At 40.9% G+C, this 26,506-nt stretch overlaps 1 protein-coding gene across 4 annotated transcripts in view; it reads left to right on the forward strand.

The window, feature by feature from the left end:
- Positions 1-26,506, forward strand: part of LOC126213314 (ubiquitin-conjugating enzyme E2 J2) — a 68,506-nt gene that overhangs the window by 9,714 nt on the left and 32,286 nt on the right. For all 4 annotated transcript variants that reach the window (XM_049941001.1, XM_049940999.1, XM_049941000.1 and 1 more), the window contains exons 3-4: positions 6,864-6,989; positions 16,513-16,621. In XM_049941001.1, the coding sequence (XP_049796958.1) occupies positions 6,864-6,989; positions 16,513-16,621 (235 nt within the window). The remainder of the gene's footprint in view (positions 1-6,863; positions 6,990-16,512; positions 16,622-26,506) is intronic.

Here is a 26,506-nt window from a genome sequence, read left to right on the forward strand (position 1 = left end):
CGACTTTCAACTGGATAAAAACTGGAGACAGGTGATTAAAATTATTCAGTCACAGCGAATCAATGTGCTCATTCGATACTCAGATAAATAGATCATATCTCACTTCCACCACTGAGAGCAGCACACGTCGCCTGATGCGAGCGCTGAAACACACTGGTACATTTCGCTTGCGTAATACTCTGCATAAATACTGTGATTGCACTTCGGCTCTTCAGTAGTCGTCCGCTCACCTGAAGATTGGCGGATTTCTCTGGCTGAAATATCGTGGCAGAATGTTGACAGGATCTGGCAGCACACGCGAAAATTATTAAAGAAGAATTGCAATGACTGAATCATTTCAGAAATAAGATTAATTTATTAACAAACGAGCTTCTTAATATAGAAACGAGAATTGTCATTTATTTGGAGTGTTTTAGGCTTAGGTTCTGAAAGGTGAACCTTGTGGAAACAAAAAAAGTGAGGAGTGGTAGAGATGTGGATATGTAGTAGAGCCGCAAAAAAAGTGTGGGCTGAAAGAAAATCTAATGAACAACTACTAAAAGAAATTAAAGAGAAAAGGACATTGATTAACTGAAACAAAGCAGAAAAACTAAATTAAATGGGCACTGAATTAGACATAACAGCTCCATAAAAAATATCTTGGAAAGAAAAAATAAAGACTGGCCCAGAGCATTCGTGTTGTTGTTGTTGTTGTTGTTGTTGTCTGCAGTCCAGAGACTCGTTTGATGCCATTCTCCATGCTACTCTGTACTAAGCAAGCTTCTTCATTTCTGAGTAACTACTGCAAACTACCTCTCTCTGAATCTGCTTGGTGTATTCATCTCTTGGTGCCACTCTACAATCTGTACCCTCCACACTTCCCTCCACTACAAAATTGGTGAATCCTTGATGCCTCAGAACGTGTCCTACCTAGCGATCCCTTCTTTTAGTCAGGTTGTGCCACAAATTCCTCTTCTCCCCAATTCTATTTAGAACGTCCTCATTAGTTATGTGATCTACCCGTGTAATCTTCAGCATTCTTCTGTAGTACGACATTTCGAAAGCTTCTATTCTCTTCTTGCCTAAACTATTTATCATCATGTTCCACTTCCCTACATCTCTACACTCCATACAAATACTTTCAGAAAATACTTCCTGACACTTGAATATATACTCGATGTTAACAAATTTCTCTTCATCAGAAACACTTTCCTTGCCATTGCCAGTCTACATTTTGTATCCTCTCTACTTTGACCATTATCAGTTATTTTGCTCCACATATAGTAAAACTCCTTTACTACTTTAAGTTTCTCATTTCCTAATCCAATTCCCTGGGAATCACCTGATTTAATTCGACTACATTCCATTATCCTCATTTTGCTTTTGTTGATGTTCATCTCATATCCTCTTTGCAAACAGTTTCCTATAATAAGGGCAAACGTAAAAGTGCAACGAATAAAGAAGATGAGAAAAACAGATTTTGAAAATTAGGTGATTCTATATTAAAAAATGTTATTGTGCTGGACTGTAAGATCGATGTTCGACTTGGAATTCGATCGCATCAACTCGACAAACATTTTAAGAATGTATTTTGTATGAAAAGAAACACGAGCGGAACTGGTAACAAAACTTTAAGCACCGACAATTAGAGGTGTCTTAATCCACATGGGCACAAACTCCATTCGCAGTAACAGTGAGGAAGAAATCTTGAATGAAACACGGTATCTGATTAGATTGATGAAAACTGTATACTCAACATCCAGGCTGGAATTATTCATCGAAGATCGGTAAGTGATACATCAACAGGATAAATACCAGCATTAGGGAACAGTGCAACAGACTCGGTGCAGTATTCATTGACTCAAACAAGTTCTTAAACTATAAGTGTCTGGGAAAAGACGGCCTGCACTTGAATAGATTAGGCTCTGTGAACCTTAGTAAAATGTTAATAGATGTGTGTGAAATCCTAAGAAGCAAGGGAAACTAATTCATTCTGATAGGGGTGACAAAGAAAAAACTCAAACTGAAAATAAAACGTTTAGGTACCCAACAAAGGATGCACGTGAAATAACCAAAAACAGAAATGATCTATTGCTGCACTGGAATATAAATGGCTTAGGGGCAGAACTACCAAATTGTAAATACTAAATAATCGACGAACTAAAAATTCTGCTTTCAGAATCTGTAAATATTAAAATAATCTGCCTGAACGAGCACTGGTTAGCAGAAGATAGTATAAAAGTATTAAATAGTATTAATAATTTTAAGGTAGCTGCTAGCTTTTGTAGAATAAGCAAATCTCGTGGAGGCTCCTGCACTCTTGTCAATTCTTCTGCAAGTTATACCATAAGAGAGAGTTTTAATTATTTAAATGAAGAGTGCGTGTTTGAAAGTTGCTCTGTAGAACTAAGTGATCTGAACACACTGGTTATAGCAATCTACAGAACAAAAGTGTTCTTAGCCAAATTTGAAAGCCTCCTAGAAAAGTCCAGAAAAGAAAGTAAGAAAAACGTTGCTATAGCAGCAGACTTCAACTTAAATGTCTTAGTTGAAAGCAATGATTCCACAAAATTTCGTGACTTAATTCAGAAATCTGGTTTCAAGCTAAACTTTTCTGAAGGCACTAGGGAAAACAGCAGATCAGTGACCTGCATTGATGATATTATTACCAACTACAAATTTGACACTGGAAATAAGCACAGATACTGCTTAGACTTGGCTATTTCAGATCACTCAGCTCTGTTTATTGAGCTCCCAAAAGCAAATAACCTAAAGCCTCCAGAAGTGTATTTAAAAATGGATCTCAGTAAAAGTAAAATGGATTTATTCTACAATAAATTAAGTACAATAAGCTGGTCTGTAGACCACAATAGTTCAAGCTTGATAAAACTATGACAAATTTTTAAATTGCTTCTTAGAGGTATTTAATGAATTATTTCCGTGTTGATATAAGCAAAAGAAAGTAAATGGTAAACTCAAATGGGTTACAACAGGAATAAAAAATTCTAGTGCCAGAAAGTTTAAATCAAACAGAATTCCGGATTTTGTTAATTATGTCAAACAGTATAAATCTGTATTTAGGAAAGTTGTAGTGACAGATAAAAGAATGGCAAACAATGAATTCATACAAGAACACAGAAAAAAGAAAAAGGCAGTGTGGTCAGCTGTTCAGTCTGAATTAGGAGCCAAAGTAAAAATTCATTAAATTTTGAAAATTAGACATGATAATGAAATTATAGTAAACCCTGTTCAGATGTCAAGTTGTTTCAATGAATTCTTCCTAAATGTAGTAAGATCAGATGTGGATATGACATTCTATCAAGGCATCACAAATTTGGAAAACAGCCAGAACACATCTTTTAAACAATTTGAAAAAATCGCCCAAAGGGATGTGGAAAAAGAAATATTGGCTCTAAATAGCAGAACCTCATGTGGGTGGGATGAAATAACATCATCTGTAATCAAGTATGTGTAAGATATTATTTCTCAACCACTGTCAGTTATTATAAATAAATCTTTTGAACAGGGATGCTTTCCAAATGTATTGAAATATGCTGAGATCAAACCTCTATTCAAGAAAGGATCGACAGAAGATATGGGGAATTACCACTCTCTCTCTCTCTCTCTCTCTCTCTCTCTCTCTCTCTCTCTCTCTCTCTCTCTCCAGTCTTCTCTAAAGTGTTTGAAAATATTGCAGCAAAACAAATTAAGACCTTTCTTATTGTAAATGATATAATTTTTAAAAACCAGTTTGGATTCCAACAGGGTAAAAGCACTGTGACTGCTATAAATGAATTTATCCCAAAAATTTGCTCCACGTTAGATAAGGGTAGAAAGGTCACAGGAATATTCCGTGATCTAACTAAAGCTTTGGATTCAGTGAAGCATGCATTACTCCTCCACAAATTACAGGTGTACGGAATCAGGGACACTGCTTTAAAATGGTTTAGCTCTTACCTGTCAGGTAGGAAACAGAGTAATTTTAATTTCAAATGGAACCAATTATTGCTCAGACGGGAAAACAGTTCCCCAAGGAGTCCCACAAGATCCGATATTGGGTCCCATCTGTTTCTTTTTTACGTAAATGACCTACCACTTGCTATTGATGTTCATTCAGTCTTATTTGCCAATGATACATCAGTTCTAATTGAAAATGAAGTATCTGAAAGTATTCCAGAAAAAGCCAAAAATAATTTAGAAAAACTCGAATCTTGGTTCTATCAAAATGGTCTAAAACGAAATGTAACTAAAACCAAAATGATGCAATTTGAAGCTAAATCAGTAGGAAAGGACTGAAATAAAGATAACTTGCAATGATCAGGATATCACAGAAGCAAACCTTGTGAAGTTCTTAGGCCTAAATCTTGACAAAAATTTAAATTGGAAGGTACAAATAGATTACTTAGCAAATAAACTGAACAGCTTGGCATTTGCAATGTGCATTTTGTCAGGTGACACAAACATGGATACCAGAAAGATAGTTTATCACGGCTACTTTGAGTCAATTACTCGTTATGGCATAATCTTCTGGGGAAATTCAGCCCTCACTTTACATATATGAGGTGGTGGTGTTCATATAAAAATCAATATACACTAGACACTTTCTGTTTTGACCACAACTACAGCACTCGCCGCAGAGATAACTACGAACTTCCAACACATCGTTTAAAACTTTATGCCCAAACACCAGAATATATGGGGTTAAAAATTTTCAATAAAATAAAAGGCAGCAATATATTTAAGATGGAGCTTCGTTCACTGAAAAGATTGCTCTTTACTCTTCTGGTGGAAAAGTGTTGTTATTCTGCCGATGAATTCATTGAGGACAGCTTCAGTCTGAACACAGGGATTGTATTACATGTATTATTTTATATACATGTGTAGCTGTAACTTAGAAGTGTAAAATATAATGTAAACTTTTGTATTTCTCTTAAAAAAGTGAAAAAGTTTATTTAGTGAACCTTGACATGTCTCGTGTACATCAAATCAAATAATTTGGAAATTGTATGTAATGAGATAAATAAATCACATAACACATAACATAAGACATAGCAAGACACAGTCCATTCTGTTCAATTGCTCTTCCAGTTCCTTTGCTGTCTGACGGAATTACAGTGTAATTGGAAAACATCAAGCTTTTTATTTCTTCTCTGTGGATTTTAATTCTTACTCCAAATTTTTCTTTTGTTTCCTTTACTGCTTGCTCAATATACAGATTGAATAACATTGGGGATGGGCTACAACCCTGTCTCACTCCCTTCCCAACCACAGCTTCCTTTTCATGCCCCTCGACTCATAATTTTCATCTGGTTTCTGTACAAATTGTAAATAGCATTTTGCTTCCTATATTTGACTCCTGTCACCTTCAGGATTTTTGGGATTGGAATTATTATATTCTTCTTGAAGTCTGAGGGTATTTCACCTGTCTCATACATCTTGCTCACTAGATGGTTTTGTTGTGCCTGGCTCTCCCAAGCCTATCAGTAGTTCTAATGGAATGTTGTCTACTCCTGGGGCCTTGTTTCAACTTAGGTCTTTCAGTGCTCTCTCAACTTCTTCACGCTTTTCATCTTCATCTACATCTTCTTCCATTTCCATAAGTGCCCTCAAGTACATCGCCATTTTATAGACCCCCTATGTACTCCTTCCACCTTTCTGCTTTCCCTTCTTTGGTTAGAACTGGTTTTCCATCGGAGCTCTTGATATTGATACAGGTGGTTCTCTTTTCTCCAAAGGTCTCTTTAATTTTCCTGGAGGCAGTATCTATCTTACCCCTAGTTATACATGCTTCTACATCCTTAAATTTGTCCTCTAGCCATCCCTGCTTAGCGATTTTGCACTTCCTGTCTATCTCATTTTTGAGACATTTGTATTCCTTTTCACCTTCTTCATTTACTGCATTTTTATATTTTTCCTTTTATCAATTAAATTCAGTATCTCTTCTGTTACCCACAGATTTCTACCAGCCCTAGTCTTTTTATCTATTTCATCCTCTGCTGCCTTCACTATTTCATCTCTCAAAGCCACCCATTCCTCTTCTATTGTATTTCTTTCCCCTATTCTAGTCAATCATTCGCTAATGAACTCTCTACAACCTCTGTTTCTTTCAGTTCATCCTGGTGCACCTCCTTAAATTCCCACTTTTTGCAGTTTCTTTAGTTTTAATCTACAGTTCACAACCAATAAATTGCAGTCAGTGTCCACATCTGCCCCCAGAAATGTCTTAAAATTTAAAACCTGGTTCCTATAGGTCTCTTCCATGTATACAACTTTCTTTTATGAATCTTAAACCAAGTATTAGCCATGATTAAGTTATGTTCTGTGCAAAATTCCTTACACCCAGTAGATATTCACCTACTACTTTTCCTTCTCTTCCATTTCCTACTGTCAAATTCCAGTCCTCCATGACTATTAAATTTTCGTCTCCCATAACTACCTGAATCATTTCTTTTCATGTAATCATACATTTCTTCAATCTCTTCGTCTTCGGAGCTAGTTGACATATAAACTTGTACTACTGTGGTAGACATGGTCTTCATGTCTTGGCTACAATAATGTGTTCACTATGCTGTTCATTCTAGCTTAACCATATTACTATTTTTTATTCATTATTAAATCTACTCCTTTATTACCCCTATTGGATTTTGTGTTTATAACCCTGTATTCACCTGCCACCGAACTTCACTAATTCCCACTACGTCTGACTTTAACCTGTGCCTTTTAAATTTTCTAACCTGCCTGTCCGATTAAGGGATCCCGGCCGAGTACACGTTCTTTGTTTGTCTCACATTTTGATTTGTTATTTATTTTAAAGTGATGTATACTAGACAGCTTTTTCAGTAGTATAGAAAGAAAATGGAAAACATTTGGTTCCACTGCTGCAGGCACTATGCCGTCACGGGTCCCGAAGGAACGCCGTACGAGGGTGGGATCTACCACGGAAAGTTGGTCTTTCCGAGGGAATTTCCATTCAAGCCGCCCAGCATTTACATGACAACACCAAATGGCAGGTGAGTAGGCGGCTACCAAAACAGCTCGCAATCTGATGTTTCGTGTTGGATCCTTCCACTTTCCAGTATCCTGTCTTTGTCTAATTTTTGGTAAGTGACAATTAAAAATTTGTTGCTGCCAAAATTCTACATCTGTATATGTACTTAGAAGCAAGTCCACAGGGTGCCCACATAATCCCTTTCCACCTAAAATAAATGTGTTTAACAATGTAAGATGGTGATATAATTCAATAGGTTAAATTCTACTTGGCAAGTGATGTCAGAAAATGACACATGTAAAAGTTACAAAGATGTGCAAACTTTCGGAGCCGGTGGCTACTTCTTCTGGCAGCAGGGTTGAGTGGGAAAGAAGAGGGATGCTGCAAAAGACTTGGCGAGGTTTAGCAAATAGGGAGTTAAAGAAAAGTAGCCCAGCACCCCAGGCTAGGGAGACTTCCTGGATGACGAAGTTACAAGGAAAGACTTTTTTCCTTCTTTCACCTTTGGGTGAGTAGATTTTTATCTGTCCAACTGTATACTTTCAAATATTGATTATTGCTGTAAAATGGTAAGATTATTTAAGATTTGAACTTCGCATCATAAATACTGATAAGGCAGTAGTGCTCGTTGTTTGAATTGCAGTGTGATTGTCATGAAACTGCCCAGGTAGGAGAATAAAGTCTATACATTGACTACTTTGTTATTTTACGTCCTGTGTTCAGTGAAAAACAATGACAGACAGCAGAAACTTTGGAGATGTATTTAATGGCAAGTATTTTGAACAATAAATTAAAGCACAACAATGAAAATATTGCACAGGTGACCGGTAAGTTCACGGACGATGTGGTAAGGAGCCACCAAGTCTTCCGACTTGTCACGTCGGAGAAGAAAGCTGTGTGTCTGGAAAGTGTTTTGGATGCTTCACCACTCTGGCCGTCAGTCAGCTGAAGGGAAACGTGTGCTGAAGTTTGTGCATTAGTGATCTGTTCACTCTGAAACTCAATCAGAAAGTGTGCTGCAGAACTTGGAATGAAAAGCAGTACAGTGCAGCTTCATGTAAAAATGGACCTCGTCATGCAAGCATTCTTCAGTGGCCGTCAATGAACTAACGCATACAGGCAATATCTGCAAGTGCTACTAAAATTATGATGAAATAGCTGTGTGTGTAAAGGACTTTCAGTTCATTGTGGAGGGTTTTCTGGGAGGAGAAGTGTGACTTGAATATATGCCTCTGTATGTGTCCTAATCTCTCATCTTGCTCTCGGGGTGCCCACATAGGATATGGGATAGTGGCAGCAGAATTATTGTGTGGGCTTCATTGAGTACCAGTTTTTTTCAATGTTCCTAACAGGGTTTTGCGAGAACCGTCATCGTCTTTCTTCTGAGGATTCAGATTTATGTTCCCCAATTGTTTCTGTTAACGCTTTCATACAACCAGTACCGTCCCATTACAATCTAAGCAATTAGTTTGATGCCTGTTGTCATGTGTACTTGATAAGTATTGCAAACGTTGGAACATTACTCAAGAATTTGTTTCGCTAATATCTAGAAGGATATAAGATGACATTGATAAAACAAAACAAAGGTAGTGGAATGTACTAAAATCAGGTGATGATGAGGGAATTAAATTGGGAAGCAAGACACTAAAACAGTAGACAAGGTTATCTTTTTGGGCTGTAAGAAATGTATAATGGCCAAAGTGTAGAGGATATAAAAGTAGATTGTCAATAATAAGGAAAGCATTTCTGAAGAGAAATTTGTTAACACTGGATATACAGGGTGTCCCAAACTAATGTATACACTCTTTGAAACTGAATATCTCTTTAATTAAAGGCGATAGAAATATGAAGACAGTGACTGTTCTCGAAAGAACAGATACCATTGATGACCGTGCAGCTTCTCTAGAATAAATGATAATTAATTGAAAACCCTCAGCTTCCGACAGGTGTTGTTGACATACCTCGACGGGGACAGAGAAAATGTTTGCCCCGAAGGGGACTCGAAGCCGGTATCTCTTGCTTACATGGCAGATGCTCTATCCATCTGAGCCACCGAGGACACAGATGAATAGGGACTTATACCTTGCACGCTTCCTGTGAGACCCACATTTCCAACTGTCCACAATCTACAAACATAATGTTCCTAAAAGATACTTCACCCATCCATTAATTGTAGGATATAGAAATACAGTACAATGTTTGTGGTATACCTTAAGGTCCACCTAAAGGTGGTAAATATTCAAAATGGCCTCCTTCAGCTGCAATACACCATTGACAATGAGAGAACAGAGCGGCATGCCAACTGTATTGCTCCTAATGAAATAGCATCACAGGCTTCCTCAATTTGCACTCTTAAGATCATCCAGAGTTTGTGGTCTTGTAGTGTAAACTGTGTTCTTGAGAGTACCCCACACCACAGACAGAAGTCTAGTGGAGTTAAATCAGGATCAAGCTGGAAACTCTAGACTCCCTCATTGCCCTGTCCATCTTGCAGGGAATGACAAATACCCTTACATCAATGTGAAAGTGATGTGGTGCACCACCCTGTTGAAAGCAATAATCTTCATTTCCAAAAAGTCATTAAGACCAGGAGTTGTTCTATGCAACATTTCTAAGCAAGAGTCACCTGTGACAGTGTTTTCAAAGTAGTACAGCCCATTAAAACTGTGTGCCCGACCGAGACTCGAACTCGGGACCTTTGCCTTTCGCGGGCAAGTGCTCTACCAACTGAGCTACCGAAGCACGACTCACGCCCGGTACTCACATCTTTACTTCCGCCAGTACCTCGTCTCCTACCTTCCAAACTTTACAGAAGCTCTCCTGCGAACCTTGCAGAACTAGCACTCCTGAAAGAAAGGATATTGCGGAGACATGGCTTAGCCACAGCTTTTGGAAGGTAGGAGACGAGGTACTGGCGGAAGTAAAGCTGTGAATACCGGGCGTGAGTCGTGCTTCGGTAGCTCAGTTGGTAGAGCACTTGCCCGCGAAAGGCAGAGGTCCCGAGTTCGAGTCTCGGTCGGGCACACAGTTTTAATCTGCCAGGAAGTTTCATATTAGCGCACACTCCGCTGCAGGGTGAAAATCTCATTCTGGAAACATCCCCCAGGCTGTGGCTAAGCCATGTCTCCGCAATATCCTTTCTTTCAGGAGTGCTAGTTCTGCAAGGTTCGCAGGAGAGCTTCTGTAAAGTTTGGAAGGTAGGAGACGAGGTACTGGCGGAAGTAAAGCTGTGAGTACCGGGCGTGAGTCGTACTTCGGTAGCTCAGTTGGTAGAGCACTTGCCCGCGAAAGGCAAAGGTCCCGAGTTCGAGTCTCGGTCGGGCACACAGTTTTAATCTGCCAGGAAGTTTCATATCAGCGCACACTCCGCTGCAGAGTGAAAATCTCATTCTGGTAGTACAGCCCATTTAACCTTCCAGAAGACAGACCACGCTAGATTCATACACCTGGTAGATTAACACGTCTTTCCTCTGTTAGGTACGGTTTCTCAGTGGCCCAGTACACGCAATTACGGTAGTTAATTGTTCCATAGAGTTCATCTGCCCAAAGAATTAGATCGTGGAAATGTTGCTCTTCTTCACATCTGTTAACGAACCACTCACAGAGTTCACTTCACCTATTGGGATCATCCTCATTATGAGCTTGTAACATTACACGAGTATGTCCTATATAGTCTGATGTACTTTGCGTCATGTGAGTGAGGGGAGTTGAAACCGGTAGTGACCCATGACGTCATATCGACTTGAGATTTTTTTTTTATACGTGTCATTCATTTCTAAATTTTGTCGATTATTTACAGAGTAAAGAATTTAATTACGTACAACATTTAATAGGTAATGAGTTTTAATGAGATAGATATAAATATGTTTTGACCTAGCAAATAACCTTGTTGCATTATGCATGATATGTTTTCTCTTTGTAAGAAAAAAAACTTCCGTGTTGCTCGAGTGTGTTATCGAGTAGTCGTCGAGTGTGGACGTGCTGTAACTTTCATAAATGGGCATAGAATTGTCAATTTACAACCCGTAGTTGATTTAAAAATTATTCTAGGGAACCACGGCCCAAATTTGGTGCAAACAAATGCGCGCGAATTCTCAAATATCGGCTAACAGCTACTGCTCGGTTATAGGTGACAAACAGATAAGGCACGTCACTTCACAAATGTTGTCAGTGTGTAACTGAGGATTGTTCGAAGTGGTCCCATGAGGTATGCTCCGAAATGCGAGATCCTCTGTTGACAGCTGATTTTAAGTGACCAGTGATTGAAGTGTGGCAGGCAATGCATTTTGTAGCCTTGAAATTAAACTCTTGTCATAAGCTGACCAGAACCTCGAAATGTGTAATGTATCCAAGTAAACTGTGATCAGCAATTGCAGAACAACTGAAATAACAGTTGCATTTTCACAGTGATTAAAGCTAACCTGTAATAGCAAACTCGAGACAAAAAAAAAATTGGTTTCACTGCTAAAAGCAAACTGTAATCTCTCGCTGTTATTACATGTTACCTGAAACTATTCTCACACTGGCTACATGTGCTGCTGCATTACCAACTAATGAGCAGTCATTGTTGGCACTTGGTTGCAGATTATAGGCATCACAGGCAGATTTAAAATTAAAAAAAAAAATAAAAAAAAAGGATGTTAGGAAGAAAATACGAGCAAATAAAGAAGTCAATATGGTGATGAAAATGATGTGGCAAAGTATTAGAAATAAGAAATCTTTGAACAAAAGTAATAATCAAAACATGTTTGACTAGATTTAGAGATAAAAACAAATTATGCAACATTTGAGTAGATAAAATGACCTTTATGTCATGTTCCTATGCTAACTAACAACACTAGATTAAATAGCTGCAAATAGAACTGTTGTTACAGAGTTGCAGTGAGTAATTGCACTCTTTAAAACTTCAGCTTCATGCAATGTTGGGCAAAGCTTATCTAATAATGTAAGCCGATCTGTCTGATTATGGTAACTGTCTATGTGATGCTGAATTATGTCTTTTGCGGAAGTGTCCAGTAGTGTTGGGTTAATGCTGCCTATGAAACTGTGTATGTCATTTACATCAGTTGTGTTGTGTTGTGTTGTGTTGCGTGTGTGTGTGTGTGTGTGTGTGTGTGTGTGTGTGTGTGTGTGTGTGTGTGAGTGAGAGAGAGAGAGAGAGAGAGATTCAGGATCAAAACACACAAATAAAGAAAGGTGGGCAAGGAATTGGAAGTGAACTGTCCAGTTGTTGCAGTTTGGCAACGATGAAAGGATCGAGGGTGATGTTGAACATTTTGACTGGAGGAAACCAGCTCCAATGTGTGGAGTGTCAACTGTCTAGTAATTTTAATTGGACTGTTGATGGATAGATCATATAACTAATGAGGAGAGACTGAGTAGAATTGGGAGAAAAGAGATTTGTGTCATAACTTGACTAAAAGGAGGGATCGGTCGTTGGGATGCATTCTGATGAAGAGGGAGGCAAGGAGATGAGTACAGTAAGCAGTTTCAAATGAATCTGGTTTGTAGTAGTTATTCAGAGATGAAGAGGCCTGCACAGGAAGGAGTAATGTGGAGAGTTGCATCAAACCAGTCTGTGGACTGAAGACCAGCACAGCACGAGATAGTGTCAATTAATCAACATAATAGGTGCACAGCACTTCTGTAGAACTCGGGTAGCAAGGGCTCCTTTTATGGACTGGACCTCTTCAATTTTCTTCATACTTAAATGGTTTGAAGCTCAGTGCCTGGGCATCAGTTTCCTAAAGCAGTAGGATAAATTTCTGTAAAACGCCTGAAAAAACCTAGTTAAAAGGTTTCCGGGTGCTGTTAAGAGTAAATATTATAACGTAAATAGATCCATGTGTAACTCAGTGTGCAATGTTGTTATTTTATTACAGTGAAAGTTGTCAGTTTGATTGTTAGTGGCAATTTTTTTAAATTGAACGAAAGCGCTGGCAGGTCGATAGACACACAAACAAACACACACACACACACACACAAAATTCAAGCTTTCGCAACAAACTGTTGCCTCATCAGGAAAGAGGGAAGGAGAGGGAAAGACGAAAGGATGTGGTACAGATTTATTGATGACATCTTCATGATCTGGACTCACAGTGAAGAACAACTCCAGAATTTCCTCTCCAACCTCAACTCCTTTGGTTCCATCAGATTCACCTGGTCCTACTCCAAATCCCATGCCACTTTCCTTGATGTTGACCTCCAACTGTCCAATGGCCAGCTTCACACGTCCGTCCACATCAAACCCACCAACAAGCAACAGTACCTCAATTACGACAGCTGCCACCCATTCCACATCAAATGGTCCCTTCCCTACAGCCTAGGTCTTCGTGGCAAACGAATCTGCTCCAGTCCGGAATCCCTGAACCATTACACCAACAACCTGACAACAGCTTTCGCATCCCGTAACTACCCTCCCGACCTGGTACAGAAGCAAATAACCAGAGCCACTTCCTCATCCTCTCAAACCCAGAACCTCCCACAGAAGAACCACAAAAGTGCCCCACTTGTGACAGGATACTTTCCGGGACTGGGTCAGATTCTGAATGTGGCTCTCCAGCAGGGATACAACTTCCTCAAATCCTGGCCTGAAATGAGATCCGTCCTTCATGAAATCCTCCCCACTCCACCAAGGGTGTCTTTCCGTCGTCCACCTAACCTTCGTAACCTCTTAGTTCATCCCTATGAAATCCCCAAACCACCTTCCCTACCCTCTGGCTCCTACCCTTGTAACCGCCCCCGGTGTAAAACCTGTCCCATGCACCCTCCCACCACCACCTACTCCAGTCCTGTAACCCAGAAGGTATACACGATCAAAGGCAGAGCCACGTGTGAAAGCACCCACGTGATCTACCAACTGACCTGCCTACACTGTGACGCATTCTATGTGGGAATGACCAGCAACAAACTGTCCATTCGCATGAATGGACACAGGTAGACAGTGTTTGTTGGTAATGAGGATCACCCTGTGGCTAAAACATGCCTTGGTGCACGGCCAGCACATCTTGGCACAGTGTTACACCGTCCGGGTTATCTGGATACTTCCCACTAACACCAACCTATCCGAACTCCGGAGATGGGAACTTGCTCTTCAATATATCCTCTCTTCCCGTTATCCACCAGGCCTCAATCTCCGCTAATTTCAAGTTGCCGCCACTCATACCTCACCCGTCATTCAACAACATCTTTGCCTCTGCACTTCTGCCTCGACTGACATCTCTGCCCAAACTCTTTGTCTTTAAATATGTCTGCTTGTGTCTGTATATGTGTGGATGGATATGTGCGTGTGTGCGCGCGAGTGTATACCCGTCCTTTTTTCCCCCTAAGGTAAGTCTTTCCGCTCCCGGGATTGGAATGACTCCTTACCCTCTCCCTTAAAACCCACATCCTTTTGTCTTTCCCTCTCCTTCCCTCTTTCCTGATGAGGCAACAGTTTGTTGCGAAAGCTTGAATTTTGTGTGTATGTTTGTGTTTGTTTGTGTGTCTATCGACATGCCAGTGCTTTCGTTTGGTAAGTCACATCATCTTTGTTTTTAGATATATTTTTCCCACATGGAATGTTTCCCTCTATTAATTTTTATACATATATATATATATATATATATATATATATATATATATATATATATAATTTTTTTTTTTTCCCCGCTTTAAGTCCACCCTCTTAAAACACCTAAATCTATACACCACAAGTTACTTTACAGTGTGTGGCGAAGGATACTTGTGATGCCGCTTACCTTTTCCCACTTTCCCTGTTCAATTCACAAATGACAAGTCGAGATTGATTGTTGACGAGTTGCCAGATGAACTCTTTAAGTTCCCTGATTTTATTGCTGTGGTCACTTTGCAAGATGTGTGGGAGGGAGTAACATGTTTCCGATCTCTTCTTGGTATGTACACCATCAGAAATTGAACAATAAACGTCTCTTTGATATGCAGTGACACCTTTGTGTCTGCTACTGTAGTTCATTGGACATCTCTGTAATGTTCTCATGGTTACAAAATGATCGTGTGACTGAATCCATCTTCCTTCTCTCTTTTATTAATCCTACCTGGTATGTGTCCCAGACTGATGACCAGTACTCAGGAATCGACCAATCAAGTGTTTCGTAAGGCACTTCTTCTGTGGACAAATTACATTTCTTTGAGATTTTCCCAATGAATCTGCTTCACCCCCAATTTATTACATGTGATCTTTTTACTCTACGTCGGTCTGAATGGACACACACACACACACACACACACACACACACACACACACACGCGCGCGCGCGAAAAAAAAAGGAAGCAAGGACATGTAATGCACACACAACTGCCAACTCCAGAATATCGGACCGAGCGAGGTGGCACAGTGGTTAGCACACTGGACTCGCATTCGGGAGGACGACGGTTCAATCCCGTCTCCGGCCATCCTGATTTAGGTTTTCTGTGATTTCCCTAAATCGCTTCAGGCAAATGCCGGGATGGTTCCTTTGAAAGGGCACGGCCGATTTCCTTCCCCATCTTTCCCTCACCCGAGCTTGCGCTCCGTCTCTAATGACCTCGTTGTCGACGGGACGTTAAACACTAATATCCTCCTCCTCCTCCAGAATATCGGGTCAGCGGTGTGTGTGCGTGAGGTGTGTTTGCTTCCTTGCTTGCTTGCCCTCTTTTTTTGTGTGTGTGCGTGTGTGTGTTTACTGACGAAGGCTGTGGCTGAAAGCTATATGTGAGTGTCTTTTGTGTCTTGCGGTAAGTAGCAATCTATGTTTCCCTACATTGTTGAAAAGATGAGGTTCCTCACATTTCGGATTGAAATGCGAAGACATTCTAGGTGTTACAGATGTTAACTCACCATTGCTGCTATTAGGTGGCCTCTCTGTCAAAACTGGTCCTGCCTCATTTCACAGTTGGCACTTCTCCCGCGTTGTCGTTACCATTTGTTGCGTGCACATTTCCCTCTCCCCCGACCTGCTGCGACAGCTCTGCTCACGAGTGAGAGCCTGAGCAGGTGTGACTGCTCGTGCTCAAAACCAGTGAAGTTGTTAGGCCCTGAATGAGATCTTTAAAATAAATCGTAGAGAGTAATCGTCGTGTAACACTTCAGAGGTGTATACTTACACCTGAAATTACATTTACATCTGTGGAAGATGATGGAGAATTGGGCTATACTGAGTAACTTGTTAGTTTCAAATAGAACAATACCAGGTGTAATGAAACAGAAGACAACAATGGATGATTTTATTGTTGTTGTGTTTGTTAGCTTCAGTCCGAAAAATGGTTTATTGCTTCCCTCCACACTATTACATCCTGAGCAACCCTCACCATCTCTACATAACTCCTGCAGCCCATCCACTTGAACCTGCTTTTAGTAGTCAAGCATTGCTCTCTTCATGTAATTTTTATGCCTCCCCCCCTTCTATACTACTGTTGATAGCAGTGATTATAAGTAGCACTTATTTAATCATGTGTCCAGCTAAGTTAGCCACAGTTGGGATCCAGTGCTTGTGTGTGGAATGCAAGGCATGTATAATGTTTTTGAAGTGCAAAGTTTTGTGTTCCAGGTTCAAGACGAATACTCGGCTGTGCCTGTCTATCAGCGACTTCCACCCTGACTCGTGGAACCCTGCGTGGAGTGTGTCCACAATTCTCACCGGCCTTCTTAGTTTTATGGTATGTCTGCTGCCTGCTTTGCAATTAGATGTTTCTTTCACTGTGTTGATGTGCAGAGTGGATTGTCCAGTGCTACTCTAACTGCAGTTCTCGCCGAAATACTTCTCGTCGCGAGAGATTCGTCGTAGTACGAGAGTGATGTAGTTTCTGTCGTGCAATACTTAGCTCTGAAGCATTGAATCTCCTCCACCGATAAATTCCATTAGGGGACGTATATTACAGATTTACCAGGCTTTGGGATGTGATGAAAACTTGGATGTTAAAATAATATTTTCCAACACACTGATGAATCTTTTTTTAACAGCAGACTTATTTTCCATAAGCATTTACAAAGATGTTGACACACAAACTGTTTCCTACCAACATGACTGACAAAACAGCAACTGTGATAGATTTTGCGTCATTACACAGGCCAAACAGTTACTGACTTAAAGTGCTTTGCACTACTCAATATATACCTTATTTAAAAAATGTATGTTCTTTGTCCTATTATCAAAAACAGTTACATTTACTAATTTAGACTGAAAAGTTAATGATTTACAACAAATTGTTAGTACAGCTTTAAAGACGACAAGTAGTGATTCATTCTGAATACAAAAAAATACCTATCATAAAATTGCTATTTTCATCTTGATTTGACATCGGATTTTATTCCTAACAGTAATTACGGTACAGTACGAAATGCCAAAATGCAATTTCAGGATAAAGTTCTGTATGATATTTTTGTAGTAACAAAATTATTGAAAATTAATAGTGTTTACATCAGAATGTTTGAGAATTGTTAGTGAAAAAGTTAAATACAAGTGATGTAATTTTTTTTCCTAATTAATTATTGATTTAACGTGCAATCATGAGAATGAAATTACAAATTTTGCTGGAGTTCACAACAGGTTTTCTAACTAATTGTGAGTTTCCGTTAATTACAGTTAAATGATCTGAAACAATTTTAATGATGTTGATTTGTTATGCAAGGGAACCATACAGTTTTATTTGCTGGTAGAAATTAAGAAAAACTGTACTTTCCATCATTTGCTCATTACATATTGTGGGTTGGGTGGTGCACAATCTGCTACACTTTTTGCGGTATCGAAGAATACATTAACTACCCTATAACTAGTCCTGTTACAATTGCTAGCCTACTTTCTCTCAGTTCGTGACACGACCCTTCATTAATTGTGACCAAAAAGCCAATTATAACACTTTTCTGTATAATTTTGTGTCTATTTACTATACGGAATTTAGAATGATACTTCACTGTCGTTGCCCGTCCAGTATTGCTCCCTCCCCCCTCCCCTCTCCTGCCCCCTCCCCTTTACACTCGCCTGAGCAATTTATACAGTGATGCGCAAGACTTACGGGTGAAAGCAAATTGCAGTGCCAAGTAACATTACTCGACGAAACTTGGATCGTACATACGAAGAATTACTACAGTGTAGTGCACAAGGTAACTGAAAGAAATACGCGATGAGACTTACAGAAATGGCACTTTCATTCAAATGCAAAAATTGGGCTGTAGTGACCACGATTCGTGATGATCCCCCTCTATATTACAAAACATGGGACGTGGTTCTTAATAGACGATGCACACTCTGCAACGTTTTCCCGTGCTGGCCGCAACATCGGTAAGGAGTTGTTATGGTACGAGGGCAGTTCAATAAGTAATGCAACACATTTTTTTTCTTGGCCAATTTTGGTCGAAAAAACCGGAAATTTCTTGTGGAATATTTTCAAACATTCCCGCTTCGTCTCGTATAGTTTCATTGTCTTGCGACTGGTGGCAGCGCTGTACGGAGCTGTTAAAATGGAGTCTGTAACGGATGTGCGTTGCAAACAACGGGCAGTGATCGAGTTTCTTTTGGCGGAAAACCAGGGCATCTCAGATATTCATAGGCGCTTGCAGAATGTCTACGGTGATCTGGCAGTGGACAAAAGCACGGTGAGTCGTTGGGCAAATCGTGTGTCATCATCGCCGCAAGGTCAAGCAAGACTGATCTCCCGCCTGCGGGCCGGCCGTGCACAGCTGTGACTCCTGCAATGGCGGAGCGTGCGAACACACTCGTTCGAGATGATCGACGGATCACCGTCAAACAACTCAGTGCTCAACTTGACATCTCTGTTGGTAGTGCTGTCACAATTGTTCACCAGTTGGGATATTCAAAGGTTTGTTCCCGCTGGGTCCCTCGTTGTCTAACCGAACACCATAAAGAGCAAAGGAGAACCATCTGTGCGGAATTGCTTGCTCATCATGTGGCTGAGGGTGACAATTTCTTGTCAAAGATTGTTACAGGCGATGAAACATGGGTTCATCACTTCGAACCTGAAACAAAACGGCAATCAATGGAGTGGCGCCACACCCACTCCCCTACCAAGAAAAAGTTTAAAGCCATACCCTCAGCCGGTAAAGTCACGGTTACAGTCTTCTGGGACACTGAAGGGGTTATTCTGTTCGATGTCCGTCCCCATGGTCAAACGATCATCTCTGAAGTGTATTGTGCTACTCTTCAGAAATTGAAGAAACGACTTCAGCGTGTTCGTAGGCACAAAAATCAGAACGAACTTCTCCTTCTTCATGACAACGCAAGACCTCACACAAGTCTTCGCACCCGACAGGAGCTCACAAAACTTCAGTGGACTGTTCTTCCTCATGCACCCTACAGCCCCGATCTCGCACCGTCGGATTTCCATATGTTTGGCCCAATGAAGGACGCAATCCGTGGGATGCACTACGCCGATGATGAAGAAGTTATTGATGCAGTACGACGTTGCCTCCGACATCGACCAGTGGAATGGTACCGTGCAGGCATACGGGCCCTCATTTCAAGGTGGCGTAAGGCCGTAGCATTGAATGGAGATTACGTTGAAAAATAGTGTTGTGTAGCTAAAAGATTGGGGAATAACCTGGTGTATTTCAATGCTGAATAAAACAACCCCTGTTTCAGAAAAAAAAATGTGTTGCATTACTTATTGAACTGCCCTCCACCACTGTAGTTAACACCTGCTGGATGGTCAGTAGGGCGTGTACACATGCTGCAGCACATCTTCCAAACATCACACACATGCTTGATGGGTTTTAAGTCGGGGAATGGGCAAGCTGACTTCGCCGAATATTCTCTCATTCCGAGAGCCACTTCACTTGTGTCGTTCGGTACGGTCGCGCATTGTTGTCCGTGAAATATAAAGTGGGGCTGGATGCCCGCTGAAAAGATGTACAGGTGTGAAAGGAGTACAGTGTCACAATAATGTTGACCGGTAAGTGTACAGTGTTCAAAGATTCGGAGGTCAGTACGCACGTGCAACATCGTACCTCCTCACCGTAACATCCGTCCCACCGAAACGATTATGACCTCGCCAGTCAGCATCGTCGTGATACTGCACTCCTCACCCACTTGCATCTTTCCAGGTGTGCATACATCTACGTCTATACTCTGCAAACCGTCGTGTGGTGCATGGCAGAGGGTACGTACCATTATGGCAGTTACTCGGGTTTCTTCAAGTTCCATTCACGTATCGAGTGTGGGAAGAATGATAGTTTGGATGCCTCTGTGTGTGCGGTAGTTATTCTGATCTTATTCTCACAAACGCTTTGTGATCAATATGTAGGGGTTGTAGTATATTCCTAGAGTCACCATTTAAACCCAGTTCTTGAAACTTTGTTACTGAAACTTCTCTGGATAGTTTACATCTATTTTCAAGAGTCTTCCAGTTCAGTTTGTTCAGTATCTCTGTGACACTGTTCCACGGATTAAACAAACCTGTGAACATTCGTGCTGCCCTTCTCTATATACATTCAGTACACGCTATTAGTTCTGTTTGGTATTGATCCCAAACACAATATTAATAGTAACCCCAGACTTTTTTTGCAGATAATGCAGTTATCTATATTGAAGTACTATCTGCAATATAATAGAGGGAAACATTCCACGTGGGAAAAATATATCTAAAAACAAAGATGATGTGACTTACCGAACGAAAGCGCTGGCAGGTCGATAGACACACAAACACACACACAAAATTCAAGCTTTCGCAACAAACTGTTGCCTCATCAGGAAAGAGGGGAAGGAGAGGGAAAGACGAAAGGATGTGGGTTTTAAGGGAGAGGGTAAGGAGTCATTCCAATCCCGGGAGCGGAAAGACTTACCTTAGGGGGAAAAAAGGACAGGTATACACTCGCGCGCGCGCGCACACACACACACACACACACACACACACACACACACACACACACACACACACACATATATATATATATATATACAGACACTCTGCTTGTGTCTGTATATGTGTGGATGGATATGTGTGTGTGTGCGAGTGTATACCTGTCCTTTTTTTCCCCTAAGGTAAGTCTTTCCGCTCCCGGGATTGGAATGACTCCTTACCCTCTCCCTTAAAACCCACATCCTTTCGTCTTTCCCTCTCCTTCCCCTCTTTCCTGATGAGGCAACAGTTTGTTGCGAAAGCTTGAATTTTGTGTGTGTGTTTGTGTTTGTTTGTGTGTCTATCGACCTGCCAGCGCTTTCGTTCGGTAAGTCACATCATCTTTGTTTGAAGTACTATCTGATTGATTCCCGGAAGTCAAGAATTACTACACCTGCCAGACTGCCTTCACCCGTTGCTTTCAGAATGTAGTATGAGAAAAGTGCAACTTGGATTCCACATGATAGATTTTTTCAGAATTCGTGCTGTTTGGCATGGAGGTCATTCTCTACAAGAATGCAGTTTTATATTCTTGTGCCAAACTCTGTAAAAGACTATATTGCGTTCCAACTCCTTAAACATTCCCGGTGTATTAATTGATGATATTCGTATTGGGTCTCCAGCCTTAACATGTCATCATCTTGATACAATATTTCGGCATTTCAGCTGCCCACATTCTTAAAACAGACTTCTTTTCGGAGATATGTTGATGATACGTTCATGGTATGGCCGCATGCGAGGGATGCTCTTGATCATTTCCTAGATAATTTTCAAAGTCTGCATCCCAATATTTAATTTCACAGTGGAAGTTGATAAGGTTGGAAAACTTCAGTTTTTAGATGATTTGGTGTGTCTACAAGAGGGATGATGGGACATTAGAACAGTGTTTATTGTGAGTCCACACACACACAGACCTATATCTTCATATGTCAAGTTGTCATCCATCATACCAGTGCAAAGGGGTCCTATGTACATTGGTAAAAAGAGCTTATCCCATCTCAGATGCAGAGAGTTTCACACGAGAATTCCATCACCTAAAAGCAGTGTTCAAGCAGAATGGTTATACCGACAGTCAGATGCATCGTGCTCTACAGATGGAACCTTCACAGGAACAAACAGAAGGTAAAGCAAATTGGTGGCGTTCCTCCCTTTTATAGGGACACCTGTCTTCAAAAATAGGAAGGGTTTTAAGGAGATTTGATATTAAGTGTATTCCGGCCACCAGCTAAGACCATAGCACTGCTTGGCTTGGTGAAGGCAGGGAAAATCAAGGTTTCTGACCCGGGTGGCAATTTTTTGGGGGAGGGGGGCAACTTCATATTATTGAGGGGAAAAAAGTCTTGTTTCGCAAAGTGCCTAGCATCCAGTTAGTCTAACAATTATTGATATGATTTTGAAACTCATCCCTGTTGGTTTTGAACATTTTTGAACACATTTTAAGTTAATTTCTGAATGAATCATAAGTTGAGTTTTGAATGTGTGCATGGTGTATGTGATGTATTTGTCAGGGGACTCCTTGTTGCATCTAGAAATAAACCTTCCTGCAGACAAAAGGGGATGGGTCTATATGAGCTGAGTGGAGTAAAGTCAAACGGATGAACGCCAATTGCTGCGTGTTTATGTGGTTAACTGGGTTTGCGAATGATCAGCGTTGTTACAATTTACTAGCAAAATCTGTAGATTCAGACTACCAGAGTGAAAATAAATGACTAACAGCAATAACAGGTAGAAAAGATTACGTATTATCTTCTCATTTGACTCTCATTTGAAAATCAACTGTTTGATGACGAGCCATGTAGAAGAATTTCGAACCCGGAAGATCAGTCATTTACGCTGTCGTTAAAAATGTTACTGGCACATTTGTGTGGTATATCTTAAAGTGAAACACCACAAAAAAGATAAACATTATATGTGAAAGCTGTGCTTTTCTTGTAGCATACTGTGTATATTAATCTAAACCATTAACTTTTCCTGTTCGTTTTTTCGCACTGCTTAACAGTGACGTTGCTATTGGCTGACTACATCACGTGTCCTATGCTCTGAATGTCTCTGTCGTCAGCTGGCGAGATCATGGTACATGAGCTATGACTGGCTTACAAAAGTGCATCGCAATCTCGATTTTAATACTTCGGAAAGAAACATGCTGTGTTCTGTGGAATTCGAATTTATACTTTCATAATGCGAAAGTATGCAGCGTACATGTTGCTGCACATCAAAGATCTTTCCAGAATGTATTTTTTTACGCTGAGCTTCGTTTTCTAAAGTGCTGAGAAATTCTATGCCCGTGTATAAAATCTTAATCATTCAAAGGGTTGATAAGTTTTACAGTTTGGAGGGAAAATATATTGTTATGTAGCACGGAATAAGTGTGTTTTCACCCAGGGGAAAGTGTGTCTTTAACAGGGAAAAATCTAGGTGTGGTTCCCCTCCCCTCCTCCCCTTGTCCACGTATATACCCTGGAACAGCCCGACAGAGTTTGTCCCACAGATTATCACTTGGGATTAAATCCAGAGAGTTTTGTGGCCGAGAAAGTGCGGTAAGCTCATCCTGGCACTTTTTGTACCAGGAACGAACACTGCGAGCTGTTTGACATGTTGCATTGCCATCATGCCAATGAGTTCATCAGTCCCGTAAAACTTAAACCTAACAAACCTAAGGTCATCACACACATCCATGCCCAAAGCAGAATTAGAACCTGCGTCCGTAGCGGTCACACGGTTCCAGACTGAAGTGCCTAGAACCTCTCGGCGACAGCGGCCGGAGACAACACACAACTACACGGCCCTGGTACCACTTGATTCCAGGAAAGCTAGCTCACTATAGTATAAAGATAGTGGGTTTCGATGCAGCGTTGTTTAAGTGCGATTTTAATCTTCACTTAATCTTTGAGACTCTAAGAACCGGCTACTCTTAATCAGGCCCAAAATTCAACTTGTAATGAGAGCACTTACGACCAGTCTGTCACCATATTAATAATACATAAAGCTCTACACCACTAGAAGGAAATATCACTATTCATGAAATAACAAAATTTATGAATAAACTTGTTTATATCTCTCCTTTTATTCAATCAAATACTTTCGAATGTTTATTTCGCACCAACAGATCATTCACACTTCGATGTAGAGTGTAAATGTGTGCATGAAAAATGGTACACTGTTTCTGTTGATAACCACGTCTGAGCTTTTGGGTTGCAAGGCTACTTCGATCAACAGGATTTCTATTGGATTTTGAAATTGATCTTTCTATCCAAACTTACATCCTCCACAATGGTTCATCAACAGTGGGAAAACCATCAAATATTCTACCCTTTGGCAATAATTAAGAATTTGTGTAAATTGTATACTCGCGAGTTTAAAGCAAACTGTCGGTGGCACAAAAGCAGTCTCGATACCGCAACACACTCGCGGCGCTTACTAGCCTGTCACGAAATTGACCTGCATACATCGACAATCAATTCTGAGGTCGTCTTTCGCCTCACGCGATTGTGTGCAGTTGAACTTCATCAAATCAATTATTTCTCGTATTGTAATCACTGATCCCGACACTGACTGTTCATAAACACACAATTAACACTCATTTTTTAAGAGTAAAAGAATGACGTCACATCGTCTACATAGTTATTAAAATATTGTTCCAAATGAGCTCAAACATTTATAGTCATTATATTTTAACGGTATTCAGAAAAATATGATTTATTATCGAAAAATAAGTCCGCCCCTCGTGGTCTCGCGGTAGCGTTCTCGCTTCCCGAGCCATGGGGTCCCGGGTTCGATTCCTGGCGGGGTCAGGAATTTTTCCTGCCTCGAGATGACTGGGTGTTATTGTGTCGTCTTCATCATTATAATTCATCCCCATTACGGTCAGAGGAAGGCAATGGCAAACCACCTCCACTAGGACCTTGCCTAGTAAGGCGGCGCGGTTCTCCCGCGTCGCTCCCCTACGCTCTGTAAAGAAGTATGGGACTCATCATCATCATCATCATCATCGAAAAATAAAACATAACAGATCGCAAATCACCCGTAACTAAATGACAGCTTTGCATAGCGTCGGGACTTAATCAGGCAAAACTATATAAAGAAATGCCGGAAATCGCAGTTTCTCCCTACAAACTGACAGATACAAATAAGATATTAAAAGACTTCGTAGATCAATCCCGACCTGTAATGTTACACCAAGGAGAAGAAAAAACTGCCATTAGTGGTGGACGTGGTACCGAATGATAGATACGTACTTGTGTGGATCCATTGTGTCTTCCTGAGTGACAAAATCACCCAGCAAATTTCACAAAAAAATTTCCACCAGCCCGGACCAAACATTTCGTGCAGTTCACGTCAATGTCCATCTGTCGTGTGCAGCATAAAATGCGATCGATCTGATGGGGCCACCTCTCACCACTCAGTGGACATCCAGTGGTATCTGTGTGCAAATTCCGCTTTTTGTCGCCAGCGAATAGCAGTCGGCACGGGTGTGCAAAGCAGGTGCCTCCAGAGCAACATTCACTGCAAGGTCACTGAGAAGACACTGTCGGTAGCCACTCGGTTCATTTGGGTGGTCAGTTGCTCCACAGTTACAATTCTGTTTGCTCGTACACATCCCCGCAGCTGTCATTCACCCCCTATTGTCTGTGGCCCCTGTAGTTGCCTCGGCACAAATTTTGCACAGTGCCATTTTGCCGTGCACAGTGTCCTTTAACCTGTCAAGTGAGTAGTTTGCGCGCGTGTGCGTCTTCCACAGTGGGTAATATACGCCAGCGCGCCTGTTCGCGGTGGTGCTGCGCACTGTTCTCACGTTTTCCTTCGCGTTTTCATTGTTGAATTAAATTGATATTGGCTGGAAATGAATAAAATATATTGCAGAAGTTAACAGAACTGTATTTTCACAATATTACATATCGTTTTCAGTGTGAAACATTTTAAAACGAGGTGCTGCACACGAGGAAACTTCGCATTCTGCGCACCAGTATGAAGTCTCTTTGCGAAAGCCTTTTCTTGTACACACTGCACACCTCCTTGTGGTATTTTCTTTGTTGTGTGTGGCAGAGGGTCTCGAAAATGCCTGGCTGTAAGGCGCGGTGCTTTTGGTGTTAGAGGTGGGCGTCCTACTGATGTCGCTCGATGTGGTGAAGATACGGTCAACTGTTCACCGAGACTAATCGGGAAGCTCATTCTACTTCGTTCGCCAGCATGCTTCTTGTACGGAATGTATGCATTGTAGCATGCAATGCCCAACAAGTGGCAGAAAAGTTTCTGACAGTATTTTTTTCAGCCTGCTTCTGGCCATCTGGTAGCTTTGTAACTGAGAATCGCACCTATTCACGCCCCCCGTATTCTTGTTGTAGCCCGCGACAACTTGTGGCTTTTGAATGATTCCCTTCTTCGAGTTTACATTTACAGATGTATCGTCACGGAAGGTGCTGACCGTAATGACGTCTCTTTTGTCTTTCCATTTCATTACCATCTGCTTGCCTTTGTACCCTGTTATGTACTCCCCTTTCTTCAGTTTTTCCTTTTTTTTATGAAGTCAGGGAACCCCTTCCTGTCTTGCCGCATTGTGCCGACAACGTCGGTGTTATTACTGGTTAGTTTGTCGACCGAATCTGTACCGGTGTACCAGCTGTCAAGATCGATAAAGTGGCCTTTCTCGAGTAGATCGTGTGCGAGCTCCAAAACAATTCGAGAGGTTATTTT

This window comes from Schistocerca nitens, chromosome 11 (genome assembly GCF_023898315.1).
Source record: "Schistocerca nitens isolate TAMUIC-IGC-003100 chromosome 11, iqSchNite1.1, whole genome shotgun sequence".
In the NCBI taxonomy this organism is placed as follows: domain Eukaryota; kingdom Metazoa; phylum Arthropoda; class Insecta; order Orthoptera; family Acrididae; genus Schistocerca; species Schistocerca nitens.